General features: G+C 35.3%; 1 protein-coding gene across 1 annotated transcript in view; it reads left to right on the top strand.

The window, feature by feature from the left end:
* Window positions 1–24,255, top strand: part of abca12 (ATP-binding cassette, sub-family A (ABC1), member 12) — a 191,088-nt gene that overhangs the window by 80,053 nt on the left and 86,780 nt on the right. Inside the window, exons 37-41 of the mRNA XM_030125194.1 lie at window positions 1,893–2,032; window positions 8,147–8,266; window positions 8,419–8,509; window positions 11,553–11,732; window positions 20,967–21,279. Of these exons, the coding sequence (XP_029981054.1) occupies window positions 1,893–2,032; window positions 8,147–8,266; window positions 8,419–8,509; window positions 11,553–11,732; window positions 20,967–21,279 (844 nt within the window). The remainder of the gene's footprint in view (window positions 1–1,892; window positions 2,033–8,146; window positions 8,267–8,418; window positions 8,510–11,552; window positions 11,733–20,966; window positions 21,280–24,255) is intronic.

Here is a 24,255-nt window from a genome sequence, read left to right as displayed (position 1 = left end):
CCATTAGCAACTGGATTCATAATTATATCCTTGTTAGTTCAGTAGTTATTCACGAAAATCACATTTCTCGTAATGGCGGTTTTCTTCTGGATCTAGCTCCTTATGTATTAAAGCTACATGAAATCCGGTGGCATACTCCCGATGCGGAACTGACTGAGCTACACGATGGCACTTGTCAGAAATTTCTACCTTTAATATTAAAGGCACAGTAGGCCAAAAAGTAAGGGCACCCCCATTTTTTATATAAATTGAGATAAAATCCGCCTTCTGGATCAGATCCGGATCAGCCTTTGAAATGTGATAGAGGACCCCATTGTGAATTCCTGAGTTAAATTTCATGAGTTTTGGTCAATAATTAAGCGAGATATTGGGAAACAAAAATTTTGGCCCCATTTACCACAATGTTAACGAAAATTTCAAAGTGATCCAGAATCCAGGATTTCTTCCGGATCACCCCCAAAAGTTAATCATTTCTTCCTTATCCCAATTCCAACAAACCCTGAAAATTTCATCAAAATATGTCCATAACTTTTTGAGTTATGTTGCACACTAACGGACAGACAAACAGACAAACAAACAAACCCTGGCAAAAACATAACCTCCTTGGCGGAGGTAATAATGTCATTTCCAAACTTTTCTCTATATTTTACAGTGAAAAAAGTCAAATTAAACTATGAAAATGTTTACATCTACAAACTGTCCTTTCAAACAATGTGAATAACTTCAACAAACTGAAATAATAAGTGTAATTTTAACAATATTATGCCTCAGTTTATCATTTACACATGTTCATTACAACATACAGATCAGAGTGGATCTACAAATACACATAACATTTAGTATCAGGCAGAATATTGTTAAAATTACACTTATTTTTCTAAAGACATTTCAGGTTCTTCACGTTTGTTCAGATTCTTCACATTTTTTGTGAAATTATACTTTGTTTTAGTGTAGATACATGAAAATATTTACATTTACAAAGAGAAAAATCTGGAGTTGTGAGTATTTATAGGTTATTATGATAGCATTTTACTGGTCTGACCCACTGGAGATTGAATTGGTCTGCATGTGGAACCTGAACTAAAATGATTGTTAATTTCTTAATATCTATTTTTGCATTTCACAAATTCCTCCCGAGGGCCAGACTGGACCCTTTGGCGGGCCGGATTTGGCCCCCGGGCCGCATGTTTGACACCTGTAATCTATAGGATCAGTAAATTAAATATACAGGGTGTCCCATAAGTCTCCATACATAGGAGACATAATACATTCCATACATATATGGTTCTAACATGCATTTCTTTATATTTCTTCTTTATAGTTCTTCAGCAGTGGAGGACATGCATTGAAATGTGTTCCCGACAAAATGGCAGTCATATAGAGCATATTATATAAATAAAAATGGTTTATGTCAAGAAACGTTTATTTTTCCTATGTATGGAGACTTATGGGACACCCTGTAGAAAAAAATGCCTGATTTTTACTGAAGAAACACAAAATGAAGAGGATAATATTACAATAAATGGTGATAAATTACTTAAGAAAGGGATAGTATAGAGAAAAATTCATATGCGAACTGCCATAAAAATAGTACTGGGTCTTTATGGGTTAAGTCCTGCTGAATTTGCACAGTATAGTAAAATATACGTTACAAAAAGTCCTTACATTGTACCCTTTGCTGAAATATAACCACACCACTGTGTTTCATGTTTATAAATATATGGAATTTCCCCTTGTGGAACTAATAAAGGCATATCTTATCTTATCTTATCTTATCTTATCTTATCTTATCTTATCTTATCTTATCTTATCTTATCTTATCTTATCTTATCTTATCTTATATCACCAATGCATAATTAAAAATGACTCTCCTGTGTTCTTACCTCCTGTAGCTCCCTTCTGCACAAACATGTATCTGGACATGGTCAATACAACAGGAGGAGCCATTGCCTGGGCATTCCTCAAACCAATGCTCATGGGACATATTCTCTACACACCTGACACACCTCTCACCAGGGCCATTATGGAAAAGGTAGGCCCCATATTCAGAATAATAAAGCACCGGGTATAAAGTATTGAACTGTAAAAGCCTTTATGATTTCACTATCTGACATATTTCTTTAACTGCAAGACCTGCAACAAAGCCCAAGATTTCAGGTATTGGGCTTTAATGAACCAAGAGAAAGTTATCAATTATTATCAGCCTGAGCAAACTCATGTATTGTGCAGGTTTTCTGGCTAAGTCGTTTCAATTATTAACTCATGTGTCTGTGGTTTTTGAAAAATATCATGTCTGACCTTGTGTTGTTGTGACCTCCGCAGTTTGTTTTACTACTGTGCAAGAGCTGAAAAAAAAAACAAAAAACATCCTTTTGAACCCGTTAGAATTCTGTAATGGAGCGGAAAAACTCTCAATTCTTGTCTGCAAGGTGTTTTTGTAAACAGCGTTAGGGGTGAACTTGGTTTTTTTGTAGGAGTTCCACATGGGGCACATTAAAAAACACATTAAAATCGCAAATCATTGTGAAAGAAAACACCGCAATGAATCAATTAGACTGGATTTCATACCATTGCAAAAGGTTTTTTTTTTTAAACTCTTTTAACAGTTTTTTTTTCTGCTAGTTTGGTGGTTGTGGTCATTTCTTGTAGGTCTTCATGAAACAAGTTTTGAATATGATTAATGCAACTAAAAATTACCAGACAAACTAGGGAAAAAAATGTAGAAATTAACCCATAAAGACCCAAACGTCCACCAATGATCAAAAGCAGCTACTGATCTAAACTGTTTAATACGTGTTGATCCATTAATCATATCAATATATGTAAATAATTGTTTTAAAATATTTTGGCATCTTATCATTTGGACGTTCAGGGGCTCCATAGTTACCGTGGAAACACTGTCATCTTCAAGAACATTGATTCACCAGTAAAACCCATGGAGTTGGATCAATGACAGTGGATGGACACACTTATTTTTATGTTTTTTTTTTTGTTTTGTTACTGCTATTTTTGCTGAAAAAGTCATTTAATCCTCATTTTTCTCTGTTTTAATATAATAACCTTTGAATTTATTCTGAGCTTTTATGAACATCTACATAATCAGTGAATAAAATGTAGGAAAATTCAGGATTTACACCAAAAAACTTTGAATAAACAGGATAATATTACAATAAATGGTGATAAATCACTTAAGAAAGGTAGATAGAGAAAAAAAAATCCCCCCAAGGTCTTTATGGGTTGATTTAGCCATATCATACTACAGTTAAAAAAAACTTTTCCTTTTCTTACATAGTTATAATAAATGACAGTGGATGGAGATACTTGTTTTTATGTTCAGTTATTGATATCTTTGCTGAAAAAAATCACTTTTTCTTCTGTTCTCTCTGTTTTGATGTAATAACCTTTGAATTTCCTCAGAGTTTTCATGAACATGCAAATTAAATATAGGAAATTAATTACAGGAAAATATGATTTACAGTGAAAAATGCAAAATGCAGGTTCTAATATTGTAATAAATAGTGATAAATTGCTTAAGAAAGGTTAAATAGAGACAAAAATTTAATTTGGGAACTGCCACAGAAGTAGCACTGGGTCTTTATGGGTTAATACTGAATGAAAATGAATATTTAAAATCTGAAAGGTCAAAGGTCAACTTCCTCTGGCATCATACTGGCTTCCTATTCCTCTGGTAGTCAACCACAAAGTCATCAGTTTTGCCGTTCTTAAATTTCAAGTGACTAACGTTGCACTATATGACGAAACTCCCCATGAGTTGTCTACTTCTCTGTAAAAGTAGTCTCTCAGTGACAACGGCATACAGTTCTTCACAAGAATCATACATGTCAATAGAGGGAGAGCTTCCATTTCGCTGAAAAATACACTCTCGTCACACTCTTTTCTTCAAAGTCTTCACTAAAAATATTCTATGAGGCTGGATTTACATGGATGCTTACTGCAACTCGACTGGTTGGCAGAGACTATTTGCTCTAGAGCAGGGGTGTCAAACTCATTTTAGTTCAGTTCCACATTCACCCCAATATGATCTGAAGTGGGCCGAACCAGTAAAATAATACCAGTGAAATAAGTACAATTACATTGTGATAATGTTTATATCTACAATGTTTCCTTAAAAATCTGAATAATGTGAACAACTTGATATGTCTTAAGAAAAACAAGTGCAGTTTTAACAATATTCTGCCTCAGTTTATCAGTTTGTGCATTACAAGTTATTTTACAATTACAAGTACACAAAACATTTAGTAACAGGTATAATATTGATAAAACTGCATTTACTTTTCTCAAGACATTTCAGGTTGTTCATATTTGTTCCGGTTATTCACATTTTTTGTAAAAGGATAGTTTGTTAATATAAACATTTTTATGTAATTTCACTTTTTTACACTAAAAAAAGATAAAATCTGCAGTTGTCGTTGTTTATAGGTTATTATGATAGTGTTTTTCTGGTCTGACCCAATTGAGATCTAATTGGTTTATATGTGTATGTATGGAACCTGAAATAAAATTATTTTTACACTATTGATTGTTAATATCTCCAGTGTAATTTTTGCATTTCACAAATTCATCCTACGGGCCAGATTGGAACTTTTGGCGGGCTGGATTTGGCCCCCGGGCCGCATGTTTGACACCTGTGCTCTAGAGTCTAGAGCAGGGGTCTCAAACATGCGGCCCGGGGGCCAAATGCGGCCCGCCAAAGGTTCCAATCCAGCCCCTGGGATGAATTTGCAAAGTGCAAAAATTCCACAGTCAAGGCTGTCAAACTCATTTTAGTTTAGGTTCAATATGATCTCAAGCAAAATAATAATAACCTACAAAAAATAATGACTCCATATTTTCCTCTTGGTTTGATGTGAAAAAATAATATTACACTATGCCTACAAATAATGACAACTTCAAATTTTTGTTTTTGTTTTAGTGCAAAAAATAACGTTAAATTATGAAAATATTTATATTTACAAACTATCCTGTGACAATAACGTGAATAACCTGAACAAATATGAACAACCTGAAATGTCTAAAGAAAATTAAGCACAATTTGAACAATTTTCTGCCTGTTACTCAGTGTTTAGTGTCTTTGTAGATCTGATCCATAATGCACATGTAGAAATGATAAGTTGAGGCATAATATTGTTAAAATTGCACTTATTTTTCTTAAGAATTATCAGTTTTTTCAGGTTATTCAGATCTTTTTTGTTTGGATATTTTATAAAAGTAAGTATTTTCATAATTTAACCCTTTCATGCATAGTGGTCACCACAGTGGACAGTTATTCTACAGCTGTTCTTTTATATATTCGTGGGTTTTGTTGTTTTAGTTCCATATCAGCTAGCACAGTGGACACTAATGCACCATCCCATAATACACTGACATTCATACCATTACTGAAACTTTGCTGTTCTTAATAAACCTGATCTGCTGTAACATCTTTGAGTGTAAATAAATTGCTATAATAATTGGAAATATGATCAAATGTGAGAAAACATCAGATTAGCTGTGTTAAAAATGTTTTTATTTTATAGTTTTCACACAGTATATCACTTTCTGATCTTGCGTTTTAAATACATGGTTCTTTGCTTCAAAAATTAAACACGTGGTGTCCAGCTGAGTGGACAATTTTTGGAACTCCATGAAAAATAAGTTCATTAAAAAAAATCAATTGCATTGTTTTTTCGTGCCTAAAAAGGAACACTCTCAAAACACTCAGGAAAAAAAAAATCGTGACTAAGGTTTTCATAATTCATGCATGAAAGGGTTAATGGGGTTTTCTTGCACTAAAACACAGAAAAAAAATTTGGTGTTGCCATTATTCGTAGGTTATTATGCGATTGTTTTACTGGTTCAGCCCACTTGAGATAAAATCTGGCCGAATGTGGCCCCTGAAAGAAACTGAGTTTGAGACCCCTGGTCTAGAGTCTAGACTTTAGCCCAGTGTTTTTCAACCTTTGGGTCGGGACCCAATGTGGGGTCGTCTGGAATTCATATGGGGTCACCTGAAATTTCTAGTAATTGATAAAAAAAATGCAAATAAATTACTGATAAAAAAAATATTTTTTAATGCCTCAATATACACTACAGGTCAAAAGTTTTAGAACACCCCAATTTTTCCAGTTTTGTATTGAAATCCAAGCAGTTCAAGTCCAATGAACAGCTTGAAATGGTACAAAGGTCAGCGGTGTCTTGACTTGTCTTCTGATTCTGTTGTGTCTTTGGCTCTGCCAGACCTCTTCCTGTTAGCATTTCCCCCAGTTTCTGAGTGCCTTTGGATGGTGAAGGAAACTGGACTTACTGACACCTGCACTTTCTTGGCAATTTCTCTGTAGGAACGACCTACATTTTTAAGTGTTATGATGGTCTGTCTCTCTTCTATCGTTAATTGCCTTTTCCTCGCCATTTTTATAGTAACACACTACTTTCTGCAGTACAATACTGTTCAAATAATGCTCCCAATGGTATGGTACCAAAGTGTGTTCCAACACTACTTTTATGCAGACAGAGGGGGTTGGAAGGAATTCACAAACGTTGGGACACCTGTAGGAATTGGTAGCACCAACTTTCCAGGCTTGATCAACCTCCATTGCTGCAGAACTGCTTTCAGTTGTTAACCCATTTCTTGTTCGCCTTTTTGTATAATTCTGAAATGTACATTATTTTTCAGTTTTGTTTAACCTTACCTTTTTTTTTTTAACCTCTGGCAGTTCACCGCTTACCTTTGTACCATTTCAAGCTGTTGATTGGACTTGAACTGCTTGAATTTCAGTACAAAACTGGAAAAATTGGGGTGTTCTAAAACTTTTGACCGGTAGTGTATATTTCATTATAATTAAAACACTACACATTTTTCCTAATAGAAATCAAGTTCAAATAAAATGCAGGATATAATATCTGAGAGGGCATATCTTGATTGACCCGATCATGTGACCGCATGCGTTACTATGCTTCAACCTGCCCGGACATAGTTGAAACCGCACCGAACAGAGAATGGAAAGATTCCTTCACCCGTCTGGCCCCGCTAAGACATCTCCAAGAGAAAAATGTCTTTGTTTTGAATGTCAGGAGTTGCCAAATATATGTGATGTTAAAATGGGGTCACGAGCCAAAAAAGGTTGGAAACCGGTGCTTTAGCCCCTTCATGAGACTTGTGTTTTCAATCTTCTGTTATCCTTCACTTTAGTCCATCTGTCGTTTAGAGCAGGGGTGTCAAACTCAGTTTAGTTCAGGGGCCACATTCAGCTCAATTCGATCTCAAGCGGGCCAAACTATTCAAATAATAGCATTAAAAACCTATAAATAATGACAACTCCAAGTTTTTCACTTCATTTTAGTGCCATAAAAAGCATTAAATTATGAAAATATTTACATCTACAAACTATCTTTTCACAAAAAAGATGTGAATAACCAGAAAAAAAAAGTACTTTCTTAAGAAAAATAAGCAAAATTTTAACAATATTATGCCTCATCTTATCACTTGTACATGTGCATTACACACAATGTTACACAAACATAATGTTGTTGAAATTTTGAAGTTCGGAATGTGTAGCTAAACTAAGAATGTCTACAATATTATGTGTCAGCTTATTAAGAAAACTTACAAATCAGATCTGCAAATCTGCAAAACATTTAGTGACAGACAGAATGTTGTTAAAATTGTACTTAATTATCAGGTTGTTCATATTTTATTGTAAGGGTTATTAGACTATTATTTGACTTAAGATCACATTGGGCCAAACCAGTTCAACACCCTTGACTGTTAATATCTTCAGTGTAATTTTTGCACTTCATAAAATCACGCCGCGGGCCGGATTGGACCCTTTGGAGGGCCGGTTTTGGCCCACAAGCCGCATGTTTGACACCTGTGATTTAAAGGATGTCTTGTCCTTGGTATATGTAGCTTTGTAAAGTCTTCATGCACCCCCTTTTCCGTAAAATAAACAAGAAATACAGCATTGAATATAATGTACACATATTTGTATGCACCGCCATGCACATGGATGGTGTGTTTACATTTCAGTGGAAGAAGCACACACTCACAAACACACACACACACACACATAGATACGGGTTATGATCTTTGCCTCTGCACTATCTTATACATTTGACATTTTCCTGTCCTTGTCCTACCCTTGCTCAGTCCAACCTCACCTTGCACGAGTTTGGAAATCTGCGGAAGCACTCCCAAGAATGGATTGAATCTTCCAGCTACCTCATTAAGTCTTCTGAATTACTCAGCCACACTTTGCCAATGCTGCAGGTAGGAGAACAGACTTCACTACCTATCTGATTATTCTAGCTGGGTCGCCATCGCCTGGAAATCTAGAGATAAACTTTGCAGCGTTCTTCAATGAGTTTCAGCGACGGAATTTTGTGCATATGTCTCTTCTGTTTTCATTTCCCTCCTTCCAGAATTCCCTCGGCAATTCTTTTGTGAAGAATTTCATTGAGATGCAGACAGACATCAATGTTGGCAGAATGAAGGAGACGCTCAGCAACTTCTGTGAGTGAACATTTCGAGGTCTTACTTTTTTTTTCTTTTTTTTTTTTACATTGCAGATACCAGACTTACCTTTGTATCCCTCCCCGCTCTTTGTATGTAAAATATCCATGTTATCAGAAAATAGGACTGCTTCACAGTCTTACAGGAACAATTACATTCATTTCAGCATGAATTTCTTATGGTGTGTCTCCTTGACGTGATTATTTATGTCAGTCACTTTTTCCCACAAGGCCTAACTTTGACATACAGGTATTTAATTGAATTACCTTGTGCTGTCAGCCCATATTTCTGTCTTAGCCACTAATAACATAGTGCAGTATGCAGCGCACAAGCCGACAACAGATTTTTCCTCTCCTTTTTTTTTTTTTTTTTTAAACATTCAAATCTAAGGCTCAATCCCAATTCACCCCTTGGCCCCTCAGCCTTACCCCTCTCCCTTGGCCCTTGCACTTGGCACTACCCCTTGAAATGGAATTGCAAGGGTTAGGGGTTGAAATATTCCTCTACGAAATGAGACCTATTACGTCATCAACAGTCATCAGTGCCGCTATAAACAGATGCGACAACTTTATTTGGGAAAGAATTCACCAATAAAACCTTCCACCGGAGCTTATGGGTGACTCGTGTTGTAAAAATTGTGTCCTCCACAAAAGTTCATCTTCTCAGATTTATTGAACAAAATACAAAAATTTAAAAAAAAAAAAAATACATACCAAGGTTATTATCGTTAACTAAAACCAACGAAATGACGAAAACTAGAATTGAAAAAACATTTTCGTTAACTGAAATAAATAAAAACTATAATTAAAAGAAAAAAAAGGATAACTAACTGAAACTTTATTGTGTGCTTACAAAACTGACTAAAACATGTAAAAATTATGGATAAAATTTCCTTCGTTTACATCTTTGTCAATGTCAGACTGAAACGAAATTGATTTATTTTGCTCTAGCAATTTTACCCGGTGTCACCAAACAGCACTTCACGGTCCATCACTTCTCATTACTTGTCATTTAGAGTCGTCTTCTTTTCCTCACTCTACCTGGAAACATGCAGACAAATGTTTGGAGAATTCAGAGTCCCGTATGAGATTTATTTGAATATGACGGTGAAGAAGATAAAAGATACTGTTGTGTCAAAAAATCAGTATTTTAATCAAAAGTATTCAATTTGTATTCAAAAGTATTTAACCTGTGTTCATTTGCATGCCAGAAGTTATTCTTAGTGTAATGTGTGGATTGTACCGGAGTAGCTGACTTTTTTTTCCTGGGAGTCCCACAAAAGAACGAACACGTGTAGCCATCGAAAGAACACGTGAAATTGTGGAAAGTTAGAAAACGGGGCAGGCAGAAAGAGCATGTGAGCTTATGGAAAGTTTCGGCAAATATGGTGTACAAAAGAAGTACACATGAGTGGAAATTTTGGACATTCTGGGAAATAATTTACATATTCTGGGAAAAAGTTTAATATTAATATATAATAAATTAGTACTGGGAATTAGTCGCATATGTATATTTTCTGACCAATCCTGACAGACGCCAAAAAACCATACCCTATCGGAGACAATCTAAAAAAGGGGGTTTCCGATGTGACTAGATTAATGTTCAAAATATGATAAAAAAAATGGGTATGGTTTGTAGCTAAACCCAACCTACTTCTGACAATATAAAAATGGTCTCCCGGGGTGAAAAAGTCAGTTGTTTCTACAGATATCAACTCAGTGTTTATTTTTTGTAAGAGTAAACACTTCATGCAGCTCGAATTCTGCTCGATCTCCGACTTTTGCCTTGACTCCGTGTGCATTTATTCAACGGAGCTTCACAACCTAGACAGAGCTATAAAGATATGTTTCTGAAATATAGTGTGGAAGAATTCCAAAAGGGACCAAAGATATCTACCACCTGTGGCAGTAAATTTTTCACGACAATACGACAAAACTAAAATTAATACTAAAACTAAACTAAAACTAAGCATTTAGAAAAAAAAAAGAAAACTAATAAAAACTAGCAAACCTGCTCTAAATACGAATTAAAACTAACTGAATTAGAGAAAAAAATGTCAAAACTAAATAAAAATAAACTATAATGAAAAATCCAAAACTATTAGAACCTTGAAACATACGGGAATCCACTGCATATGTTTTCTGTCCAAACACGGCCAAATATATACAAACTTAACCACACAGTCCGAGCACGGTCAGAAAAACCATGAGCTCCTCTGGGCTCTAATGCCGTATACCCCCCAGGCATGTAGCACCCCCCTAGCTCACCGGACCTTCTTAAAGCTACAGGCTCTTATTTTATCCTTAGCAACTTGTACATTGACATGAAATAACCAAATACCATGACTGTGCAAATAATAATGCAAATATTAAATTACAATCATGTAAGACCTTTTTTAAATGCAATTAAATTATAACATTACTAATCAGTAATTAATAACAGAACTGAAATTGCCATCAATTACACAAACCATGCATATGGCACATATACAGTCAACAGCTGTAACTGTCTATTGCATGGGCTTTGGTCATCTTTTTGTGGCTATTAACCGCAAACCACAAAAATGCGGTCTATAACACATTGAAACAGCATTGGGCTGCATTTGTAAATAAGAATCTGTTCTTAATTGCTTGCCTGGGTAAATAAAGGTCAACTAAAAATAAATAAAAAATTAAATGGGAGATCAAATTGTTGAGTTATTTATGAAGAAAACATGTAAATTTTTGTGTTTCTTTCATCACACTGCTGCACTTTTTTGCTTTGTTTACCTCCATCTTGCCTGTGATTCGAAGTGAATTATGGGAAATTTCTCATACCCCTCTGTTTGTAGTGTAGTCCTAAAAAATCTCCGTTTCGAGGGCCAAATAACCCTCCCCTTTAGCCCTTCCCCTCCGACTCATCAAGAACACTTCTACCCCTTCATGTGAACGTACAAAATGGAGGGGTAAGGGTAAGGGGTGAATTGGGATTGGGCCTAATAGTCACAACCTTAAAGTATCAATGTCAATGAATGTTTCTTATTGTATGATTTTCTCTCTCAAAGCTAATATGACTGAGATGCTGGAGAAAAACAAAGACCTCCTCAATCAAATCACCGCCTTGTCCACTCTGATGGTCGACCTCTCCTCCTGCATCAAGTTTGACCGCTTCCGTGGTTACGATTCCGCCGACCAGCTCAACACTGACGCTCAGGAATTCGCCAAAAACCGTGATCTCTATGCAAGTGAGTAAATACTGAGTGAAACGGAACAATTTTATGTAAAAAGAAAAGACTCATTCAGTATCTACAGGGGTTGGACAAAATAATGGAAACACCTTAAAAAATCAACAAAATATAATTTAATATGGTGTAGGTCCGCCTTTTGCGGCAATTACAGCCTCAATTCTCCGAGGTATTGATTCATACAACTTGTGAATTGTTTCCAAAGGAATTTTAAGCCATTCTTCAGTTAGAATACCCTCCAACTCTTTTAGAGACGATGGCGGTGGAAATCGACGTCTTACTTGAATCTCTAAAACTGACCATAAATGCTCAATAATGTTGAGGTCTGGGGACTGTGCCGGCCATACGAGATGCTCAACTTCATTAGAATGTTCCTCATGCCATTCTTTAACAATTCTAGCTGTATGGATTGGGGCATTATCATCTTGAGATGAAGGTGTTTCCATTATTTTGTCCAACCCCTGTAGACTATAACCTGGGGACTACATGTGATTTTGAAATTACACTCTAATATTAGTGTTTCATGTATGTGGGATTATCAGCATTATCTCTAACAGTGATGCCTGAAGCCCTATTCCATGAGAAAAGTCATACTTGTAAACCTTAGGTAATTGTATCTCCGAAATCAAGTGTCGTGGATACAGTGGTTTTACCCTGACCACCGCCACCGGATAACCTTGGTGTGAACGCGATAACTAGGACAGATTTGGTTGGATTTCTTCTCCCTTGATAGCCAACATAGGCGACCCCTAGTGTAAGAACTCTATCGATTTCAGCCTCTCTATGAGTATTAGAAGTCATCCAAATGGGGGTGCTTTAGCGGAAAACCAGTTTTTTGGATATAAATCTAGCAATAATAGGCCAATTGAGATCAAATTTGGTTCAAATCGATTGTCTTACAAATGTCCATATTCTGTCTACCATCTAGAATTTATATGCTGTCCTTTTCATTCACTAGGTTGAGTTTTGTGGAGAAGATTTGGCTCTCTGACCATTATGTAGCTCAAACTGAGTTCATATTGATTGTCTAACAATTATCGTGGATAGATTGATATATAGCAGAGGATTGCGAGGATTTTGGGGATATACCCCTGCTGTCAGCCCCTGACAGCATAAGCCTTGTTTATAATTAGTGTGAGAGTTGTCTGCAAAATCAACCCTGTGTGAATTTGTAGTGTTTGCAATTTCTATGTAAAAATTCAACCACAAATGACCTTATTTCAGCAAACACAGAGGTCCTGTGATATTATTACTCGAGTGGAAGTTGACATTTCTATAATTTGGAGTGATTTGCAACATATTGTGTTGCCTTTTCACATTCATTCTGCCTATATCAATGGTAAGAACTATGGGGGTTGTGGTGGTATTTATAATGGAACTTTCAAAAGCTTCATGGAGGCAAATTCAGGAGGGTCATGCCACGACACAGCATGGAGGCCCATTCACTGAAAGAGCAAACTGAAATCCTTCAGAAGAGCAAAATCTCAAAAGATGATGAGATGGATGACATGCAGGCTCAACAGGTATCTGTAGATCAGGGTGTGTGTGAAGGTCTTGAAAGTCTTAAAAAGTATGGAATTTTGAAATGCTGTTTTCCAGACTCTGTAATGTCTGGAATTTTGTTTGAAAGTCTTAAAGCATGGAAAAAACTTTCTCTCATAGTTGAATTTTAGAGTATGCTCAAAGGCACATAATCTTGTAAGATAAATACATGAGGAAATCATATAAAAAACTTGATACAATTTCACTAACCGGTCGGTACTGGAATGATTCTAGTGAAACTGGTTTGTGTGATATTCATGCATTTTTGTGATTTTCATATGTTTTGAAAACATTTGTGTCAGTAAAACATAATTTACATACATTAATTTTTTAGGGCTGGGCAAGTTAACGCGTTATTACCGCGTTAACGCATTCATTAAATAACGCTGACAATTTTTTTTATCTTACATTAATGCCGTTTTATTCTAACTCACATTATTCTGCCCCAGCTTGTGTGCGTGTAGCGATTAGTTTGGCAGATAGACAACAGGTCTCCCAAGAAAAGCCGGACGCCGGAAACTTTTCTCCGAATCTTTTACTTGAGACTCACTGTAAAACTTCAACATACATACAAAATATGTCTCAGTTCTGTTCATTGCCTTAGTACATTTACATGGCATTATACATTTAAATGAATAGGAAAAAGATAGCTAGCTCGATGCTAACTTGAATAGGAAAATCCATAGACCCGCTAACGATTAGTATTTACAGATTAATTTAAGATTTACAACGTCTTTTTATCCAGCAACAAAGGTTCACATCAGAGATATTTTATACTATTCAGTCTCACAACTGAACATAAAACATTCACAGGCAAACGTTTTTTGGGCCATACAAACAGAGTGAAAGAAACGTGTCTGTTAGTTCCTTCTTATGTCTGAACTAGCTACGGGAACACTGAAAGGACAAAACATCTGTTTGTGACATTTATTCCGACCACTAGAGGGCCCCCTTTGCTTGCTTTTAACAACTGAACATCACATATTATTGGGCTTATTAGTATTAGTACTTATTAGTAGGCTTAAGACTCCTGTCAATCACTCACAACCAGAAATAAACTGGTGTGGACATAAACATGGAGAAAAGTAACGGTCTTTTACATGGACATTTTCATTGTAAATGTCTTCAGATTCAGGGTTGAAAAGGCCAAAGTTGTTTGTAAGCACTGCAATGTGGAATTTTTTTTTTTTTATCACCGGAGTACTTTGAGTTTGGAATGTCACTTAAAGGCAATACACGCTGTTGATGCTGGCAACCCCCCCCCCCATATAACTATGCGGTTAATGGTGATTAATCGCAGAAATTCACACGATTAATTGCAATTAAAAAAAATTTAATCGCTGCCCAGCACTAATTTTTTCATACATGTATTAAAATGAACTTTTCTTTTACACACAACAGGCACAATCGCAACCAAAAAACTAGGCATGCAAGTGTAAAAGTACATAAAGTCAAGGTCTGGGGGAAAAAAATTGCAGTTTTGAAAAAGTCTGGAAAAAGTCTGGAATTTCTATTTGGATGAAGAGCAAGCACCCTGATAAATGGTAGTTGATTAATAGTAAGTCTCAATAGTACTGACTCAGTACTGTGGCATGAAATATGGGTTTGTCTGTTACCACAGAGCCAATCAGACTGGTATGTCTAGACTGGTAACCTGTTACATCCTGAAAAGTACCAAGGCAATCAGATAGCAAATAGGTTGGACTGAGAAACAGTGGAGATTTAGCTCAGTAGGTAATGTTTTGGATTGTAATGCAGACAACTCGGGTTTGATTCCCTGTTTTTTTCCTGCTAATTTTCAAATGGGGGGAGGCATGGTGCCAGGGGTGCCGGTAGGTAGAGTCTGACAGTGATGTAAATCAGCCACTTGGACAATGTCCAGACCAAGGTTATTATCGTTAACGAAAACTAACGAAGTGACAAAAACTAGAATTGTAAAAACATTTTCGTTAAACTGAAATAAATGATAACTACCTGAAACTGTATTGTGTGCTTACAAAACAAACTAAAACAGATAAAAACTATGGATAAAATTCCCTTCGTTTTCATCTTTGTCAATGTCGGATTGATACGAAATCGATTTATTTCCCTCAAGCAATTTTAGCTGATGACACCGTGTGATATTTAACAGTCCGTCACTTGTGGTCATTTGTGGTTTACAGTCGTCTTCTGGTCCCCACTCTACCTAGAGATATGGAGACTAAAGTTGGGAGAAAGCAGCAGAGTCCTGTCTGGGATTTATTTGAATATGACAGCGAAGAAGAGAAAAGATGTAAAAAAAACCTAAAACTAAACTAAAACTAAGCATTTACAGGGTGGGGAAGCAAAATTTACAATATTTTGAGGCAGGGATTGAAAGACAGTGTATGACCAATTAGTTTATTGAAAGTCATGAGAATTTATTTGCCACAAGAAAATTGACATAATAGAAAATGTTTTTATTCTATGTGTCCTCCTTCTTTCTCAATAACTGCCTTCACACACTTCCTGAAACTTGCGCAAGTGTTCCTCAAATATTCGGGTGACAACTTCTCCCATTCTTCTTTAATAGTATCTTCCAGACTTTCTCGTAATAGTTTTGCTCATAGTCATTCTCTTCTTTCCATTATAAACAGTCTTTATGGACACTCCAACTATTTTTGAAATCTCCTTTGGTGTGACGAGTGCATTCAGCAAATCACACACTCTTTGACGTTTGCTTTCCTGATTACTCATATGGGCAAAAGTTTCTGAAAAGGTATGGATAATAGTGTTAGGTATGATTATGACATCAATATATGTTTGGTTTCAAAACAACTGACGTAGTGCCTGCTGAGAAAAAACAACTAAATTTTCATTGTAAATTTTGTTTCCCCACCCTGTAGAAAAAATCAAAAACTAATAAAAAATAGCAAACCTGCTCTAAAATCTACTCAAAACTAACTGAATTACAGAAAAAAAAGTCAAAACTAAATAAAACTAAACTATAATGAAAAATCCAAAACTATTATAACCTTGCTGACTAACCGATATTTCATCCAGGGTATGACCAGGAGGTGCTGGGGGGGTCGATGCCCCCCCAGAGGACAAGCTCTGCCCCCCAAGAGACAAAAACTGCTCCCCACAGGGACAAGCTCTGTCCCCCTGTGAAATGCCCTGTCAGGCCTGCCAGAGGTGAACGGATGCTGTTTGACAGTCATGCCCACCCCCCACCCCCACCCCCCCACACACAGTCTGACAATCACAACCCCCCAACAATATTTTTCTGCACCCCCAAACAACCAAAATGCATGGCATCCTGGTCACGTCTCTGTATTTTGTGCCACAGTAGCCATCGCCCAAAAAAAACAAACAAAAAAAAAAAATCAGTTAATTCTAATAAAAATAGACTTGAATAAAGGTGAATGAAACACAAACAGGAGGGGTTACTTTCTAAATCACAGGAGATCCTCAGGTTATACTTAGTCTGAGTGAGTCATAGTTAAAGCTCCATTTGCATGTGAATAGTATTATCAACTGACCTTTCTTAATTCGTAATAATTGCAGGGGTTGCAATGCAGTCATTATTTTCCTGTGTGAATCTGCCTTGTGATTTGTGAAGTAAAAATTCCACTGCAAATTACTTACCGTATTTAATCCTACACCGAGGTCCCATAGAAAATTACATCTTTCAGTTTTGGGGAGGTTTTCAGTGTTTTTGTTTTTTTTTTTTTTTTGTTCTCTTCCTCCAATTACCAAGACTGTTCTGACAGCATTTTGGGTGCAAACTTAGGAGGCTTATATCTCTGCACAGCAATGAAGATCTGATCTGATCAGAAAGAGCAAAGTCAAATCCATGAGAAGAATGACAGCGAAATCTTCAAAGTAGATGGATATGTGTGGATGCATGCAGTAATATATATTTTTTCAATTGTCTGTCTATTGTGAGCCTTAACATCATATCCAAAGGGAAATATCAGTAATTTATAGTCAAAAATAGGCTGTAAGATGATAGAAAAATGTTCCTTACTGGTATACCTGTCATCCATGTTAATGTGTTTTGAGATTATAGTAATTTAAAAAAAAAAAAACAGCAAATCATCCAGATACAGAAGATCAACCTCTGTATTTATCATTCTTGGGGATGTAATGGTCAGCATGTTTTCTATCCCACTGTTATTTGGTTTCTGAAACATTAATGGAAAACAGTTTTTTTCCACCAAACTTGCGTGTGATTCTTTTTTGCTATTATGTCTTTATATTTGTCATGTCCATCTGCGTGGTCCATCATGCTGTTTGTCATTTTCTTTCCAGAGCTAGACTACAAACTAGGCAGTATTTTTTTTTTTTTTTTTTCACAAAACCTTGCAGGAGTCTCAGATCTGTGTTGAAATAGTCCGTTTTGCTATTCTGTCTGTAGCTCATCCGTCTTGTCGTTTTTGGTTTTTTTTGCCGTCATTTAAGTTCAACTTAATTTGTTGTTGACTGATTCTGAATGTATTTGACTCTTGTGCTGTCAGTAAAATTAAGCTAACATCAGTATTAAGTCCTACAAAATGGAGATGTTTTTTTCTATGTAACACTGTAATTCTCAGTTTTACACTACAACTAGGCCAAATTAACATTACCTTTACCTTTGCAAGTCTGCTTTTCACTTTTATATAAATTGAATACAAGGTAAGGCATTTGAATATACCTCAGTTCAGTTTTATTCTTTGTCCCAAACAGGCAATTTGTTTGCAGCAGGGCAACACAATACAGACAAACAGGCAGATCTGCACAAGAAGTAAAATAAATAGTTCAGTTGGAATAAATAAATAATGGCAGTGCTTTTAAAAACTAAATAAACCAATTAAAATCAAGGTACAGTTTCGATAAATATAAGATACAGCCGCGGGAGAAATTATTACACCATCAAAAGTCATCAAAAACAATGTTTATGCAATCAAGTACTAACTCCTGTGTGTATCATGTGACTAAAACAGACAGAAAAGAAAACATGGAATGCCTAAAAGCGCTGTTTTTGTCAGTACAATGCCATAGATATTGATGTTAGAACTGAAGTGATTTTGGTTATTATCAAGAAAACCATGGAAAATGACTATTACAGTGATTTTTTTTGTTGTGTCAAACCACTGATGAATGTTTAGAGGAGCAAATATGTTGAACAGAAAAGCAAAAGTAAAAGAGGAGGAGTAGTTTATTTACTCTTCATCATGAGGTGGTTCTATTTATGTTTATAAATGGGTAAAACCAATGTGCAAGTGTCTCTAATTTTAACAGTATACAGTCACGGAAAAAATTATTAGACCATCAAAAGTCATCAAAAATAATAGTTATGCAATCAAGTACTAACTCCTGTGTGTATCATATGAGTAAAACAGAAAAGAAAACATGGAATACCTAAAAGCACTGTTTTTGTCAGTACAATGCCATAGATATTGATGTAAGAACTGAAGTGATTTTGGTTATTATCAAGAAAACATGGAAAATGGTTAGATATCAGCTCTGAAATTAATCTTTTATGAACTATTTTTGTTGTTCTCATTATATTTGTCCAAACAAATGTACCTTTAGTTGTACCAGGCATTCAAATGAACAAGAAATTGAAGAAAACAAGGGTGGTCTATTCATTTTTTCGGCAATTATAAATATAAAAAGAAGTAGTGGGATGGTGATAGAGGGATCACTAAATGGGCCAGTCTATCTTCTGATGTGTGCGTTCAGTGCTTGGATAGAAAGAGGGGTAAAGGAATATTTGTACCTCTGTTTTAAAACAATGTGAATGTTAAATTGTGAGCCAGATGGCAACAACATGTATTCTGTATACAGAGGATGACTTGTATTTTGATATAGTTGATATAGTTGATATAGTCTAATAAAAAATTATTAGACCATCCTTATTTTCTTCAATTTCTTGTTCATTTTAATGCCTGGTACAACTAAAGGTACATTTGTTTGGACAAATATAATGATAACAACAAAAATAGCTCATAACAGTTTAATTTCAGAGCTGATATCTAGACGTTTTCCGTGGTTTTCTTGATAATAACCAAAATCACTTCAGTTCTTCCATCAATATCTATGGCATTGTACTGACAAAAATAGTGCTTTTAGTCATTCCATGTTTTCTTTTCTGCCTGTTTTTGTCACATGATACACACAGGAGTTAGTACTTGATTGCGTAACCTTTTTTTTTAATGAATTTTGATGGTCTAGGGCAGGGGTGTCAAACATGTGGCCCGGGGGCCAAATCCGGCCCGCCATAGGGCCCATTCCGGCCCACGAGATCCATTCCGGCCCACGAGATGAATTTGTGAAATGCAAAAATTACACTGAAAATATTAATCATTTTCGTTCAGGCTCCACATTCAGACCAATTCAATCTCAAGTGGGTCAGACCAGTAAAATGTGATTATAATAACTTGTAAATAATGACAACTCAAACATTTTCTCTTTGTAAATGTAAACGTTTTTATGTAATTTTACTGTATTTATCCTAAAACAAACTATCATTTCTCATAAAAAAAAGAATAACCTGAACAAATAGGAACCTGAAATATCTTAAGTGCAATTTTACCAATATTCTGTCTGGTATTAAATGTTTTGTGTATTTGTAGATCCACTCTGATTTGTAAGTTATAATGTACGTGTGTAAATTTATAAACTGAAGCATAAAACTGTTAAAATTGCAGTTATTTTTCTTAAGAAATTTCAATTTGTTTCTGTTATTCACATTGTTTTAAAGGATAGTTTGTAGATGTAAACATTTTTATAATGTAATTTTACTTTTTTCATTCTAAAACATGGAGAAAAGTTTGGAGTTGACATTGTCTGTATATTATTATGTTATTATTTTACTGGTTTGGCCTAATGCAGATTAAATTTGGCTTAATGTGGCCCCTGAACTAAAATGAGTTTGACAGCCTTGGTCTAGGGTCAAAACACAGTATTCGAAATCTCTCCAACGGGACATTTTAGAGACAATTTGACAGATTAGTGTTGCTAAATCTCAGAGGTATAATCTCAGAGGTGTTTGCAAATTTACTGTACAAAAAGCTAAAAAAGGTATGAAAAGGAGATGTGTGTCCATTATTGGAGTTAAATTTTGGAATGATGCCAACATGAATTTAAAAACATGTAATTCTTTTTTGGTTTTTAAGAAAATGGTTTGTAAAGTTATTTTTGAAGCTTATAAATGCGATTAATTATCTGTTGTTGTTGTTTCTTTGGAGGTCGGTAGCCTAAAAAGTTGTAATACAGGATAGGCTTTGATAAGCAGTCTGCTTCTGCCTATACCTTTTCAGTCATTATTCAACACATTATTCAACACATGATTCTTGATTTTGTGATTCTGTGGGGGGTTTTTTTTCTTTCTTTTGCGTGAAATGTCAATACTGTGTACAATATTTGGTGTTGTCATGACTGAATAAACTACTACTACTACTACTAAATGAGCCACATTTTTATTTTTAAATTCATTTTTGCTTTAGTTGGACCATAAGGGATTATCCAAAACAAGGAGCTACTTTATATTGAAATAAATGTTGGAATGGCATTCAATTAAAGTTCGCTCTCTGACGGGACGTTACTTTGTTCTGACCCTCTAATAATTTTTTCCATGACTGTAGATATTTACGGCTTTGTTGAACACCTGCTTGTTGAAATACTCAGTAAGACTATTGAACTTCACTCCCACTATTTTACTAATATAATCTGCAATCTATCTTTAAGGTGTCATCTTTAAGCTTCCCAAAGAAGAGGAATCCCAGAAGTCTTCTCCATCCACATCTACACTTCCTCCTAAAGTCAGCTACACCATCCGCATGCACATGGACAATGTCATGCGTACCGACCGTGTCCGCGATCCCTACTTTGTGAAGGACCCGCACGTCTCGGCCACGATGACAATGCGCTACAACCGAGGCTTTGTCTACCTCCAGGAGACCATTGATCGGGCTATTATTGAAACCCAGGCTGGACGTCGAATCACAGAGCCGGCCGTCCAGCTGCAGGCCTTCCCCTATCCCTGCCATCTCCGGGATGAGTGAGTATCGAGGGCAGGGGTGTCAAACATGTGGCCCGGGGGCCAAAACCGGCCTGCCAATGGGTCCATTCCGGCCCTTGGGATGAATGAGTGAAATACAAAAATTACACTGAAGACATTAACAATCAAGGATATCAAAATAATTTTAGGTCAATTCCATCTAAAGTGTGTCAGACCAGTAAAATACTATCATAATAACCTATAAATCATGAAAACCACAAATTTTTCTCTTTGTTTTAGTGTAAAAAAAAAAAGTAAAATTACACAAAAATGTTAACATTTTCAAACTAGCCTTTTACAAAAAATGTGAAAAACCTGAACTAATATGAACAACCTGAAATGTCTTAAGAGAATTAAGAGTAATTGTACCAATATTCTGTCTGTTATTAAATGTTTTGTGTAATTGTAGATCCACTGTGGTCTGTAAGTTGTAATGAACATGTGAAAATGAGAAGCTGAGGCCAAATAATGGCATAAATTGTTAAAATTGCACTTTTTTTTCTTAATAAATTTCATCTTGGTCATGGTTGTTCATGTTTTTCCACATTTTTTTAAAGGATGTAAAAATTTTGACAACATAATTTTACTTTTTTCACTCCTAAACATAGAAATTAGACATACACATTTTGGAATTGATATTTTTGAATTATTGTGATATTACTTTAATCATCCGGCCCACTGCAGGTCTGAACTAACATGAGTTTGACACCCCTGATCTAGGATATAAGGACGCACACATGCAAACAAGAACATACACGCACTGTAAGACTGGATAAGTTGAGTTTACTTAAAAAATTTGAGGAAACCAGCTGCCTTAAAAAAAATGTAAGTAATGAGTAATGAAAACTTGAGCATATTAAACTTAAATGCTTGATTTGAATGGAATTGCTGTTTTAAGTCCAACACACTAAATGCCAAGTTAATTTAACTTAAAATTTGTTGCAATGTCAATTGCTTTGTATAATCATTAGACTTAATATCATCAGTTCATTGTACTCAATTCCAAGTTGATTTAAATGGACTCTATGCACAGCCTCACTACTTCCTGAACTTTATGAAGGTCCTTTATTTCCTGTCTTTCAACAAACTGTTTTCCCTCCTGCCCTCAGGGAAATGTTTTCAGAGCCTGAGGTGCAAAACTGCCAGATTTTTAAAAAGTTTTTATCCAACAGCAATAAGACTGCTAAACAAAAGTTTAGTGGGTGAAGTGAAATAATGGAATGTGCAATAATAGGTGTAATAGTGACCCCTCCATCGTGCATTAACACTACCACCACAACCCTGCTGAACCTCTGCACATAAAAATAACACATTTTCAACAACATGCCCAATACCCACAATACAATGCGGAGATAAAAAGGTGTGGTCATGACTAAAACTTAATGATTTAAATCCATTCAACTTAAACTTTTTTTGTACTTTCGACTACGTCTACAAATTAGTAGAATATACTTAACATTTTACAGTAATGTAATAAAACTTAAATCATTTAAGTACATTGTAATTAAAGCATTTTAGTAAATACAAAGTCCAGGCTTAGTTGAGTTTACTTAAAAAATCTCAGGTAACTCGCCTTAAAAATTGAAGTAATGAGTAATAAAACTTGAGTGTATTAAACTTAAATGGAATTGCTATTTTAAGTCCAACACACTAAATGCCAAGTTAATTTAACTTAAAATTTGTTGCAATGTCAATTGCTTTGTATAATCATTAGACTTAATATCATCAGTTCATTTTACTCAACTCCAAGTTGATTTAAATTAAAATCTTTTGCAATATAAAGTGCTTTGTATGATTATTCAACTTAATATATTGTGGCATGGGTGGAAGTTAAAGAAGTTAGCTCAATGTCATTTGCCAATACAGGAAGTGCTTTTAATTTGGCAAAGCCTTAAGATTTTTACTGTACAGAAACAGTCTTTGATGAACAGTAAAGCCATTGTTCGATCTATGGCTCTGACTCATGGTGCAGCTCTACAAAAATACAAAAACAAACACAAAAAGGCCAATAAACACTGCCATACACACATTAAGTCCAAATTAACACTAACACCACAACCCCGCTGAACCTCTGCACATAAAAATATCACATTTTCAACAAAATGCCCAATACCCACAATACAATGCGGAGATAAAAAGGTGTGGTCATGACTAAAACTTAGTGATTTAAATCCATTCAACTTAAACTTTTTCGTACTTTCGACCAAGGTTATAATAGTTTTGGATTTTTCATTGTAGTTTAGTTTTAGTTAGTTGTGACTTTTTTTCTCTAATTCAGTTAGTTTTAATTCGTTTTTAGAGCAGGTTTATTAGTTTTTATTATTTTCAAAATGATAGTTTCAATTTAGTTTTTTTTTTAATCTTTTCTCTTCTTCTCCGTCGTATTCAAATAAATCCCATACAGGACTTTGCTGCTTTCTCCCAACTTTAGTCTCCATGTTTCCAGGTAGAGCAGGGACGAGAAGACCACTCTAAACAAGTGACGAGAAGTGACGGACCATGAAGTACCATATGGTGCCGCTAGCTAAAATTGCTCAAGTGAAATGAATTGATTTCATATCAATCTAACATCGACAAAAGATGAAAATGAAGGGAATTTTATCCATCATTTTTATCAGTTCTAGTTAGTTTTGTAAGCACATAATACAGTTTCAGTTAGTTATCGTTTTTTCTTTTAATTATAGTTTTTATTTATTTCAGTTAAGGAAAATGTTTTGTTCAATTCTAGTTTTCATCATTTCGTTAGTTTTCGTTAACGATAATAACCTTGCTTTCGACTGTGTCTACAAATTAGTAGCATATACTGAACATTTTATTGTAATGTAATAAAACTTAAATCATTTAAGTACATTGTAATTAAAGCATTGAAGTAAATACAAAGTCCGGGCTTGCAGTGCACACATACAGTATAAACATGCTGTAATATTGATGCATTAAAGTTACACAGTGTCTCGGTGGAAACTTACAGGCATTGAT

Source organism: Sphaeramia orbicularis, chromosome 21 (assembly GCF_902148855.1).
Source record: "Sphaeramia orbicularis chromosome 21, fSphaOr1.1, whole genome shotgun sequence".
Lineage (NCBI taxonomy): Eukaryota > Metazoa > Chordata > Actinopteri > Kurtiformes > Apogonidae > Sphaeramia > Sphaeramia orbicularis.
The sequence above is the reverse complement of the archived record's forward strand: the minus strand, read 5'-3'. Positions and strand labels throughout refer to the sequence as shown.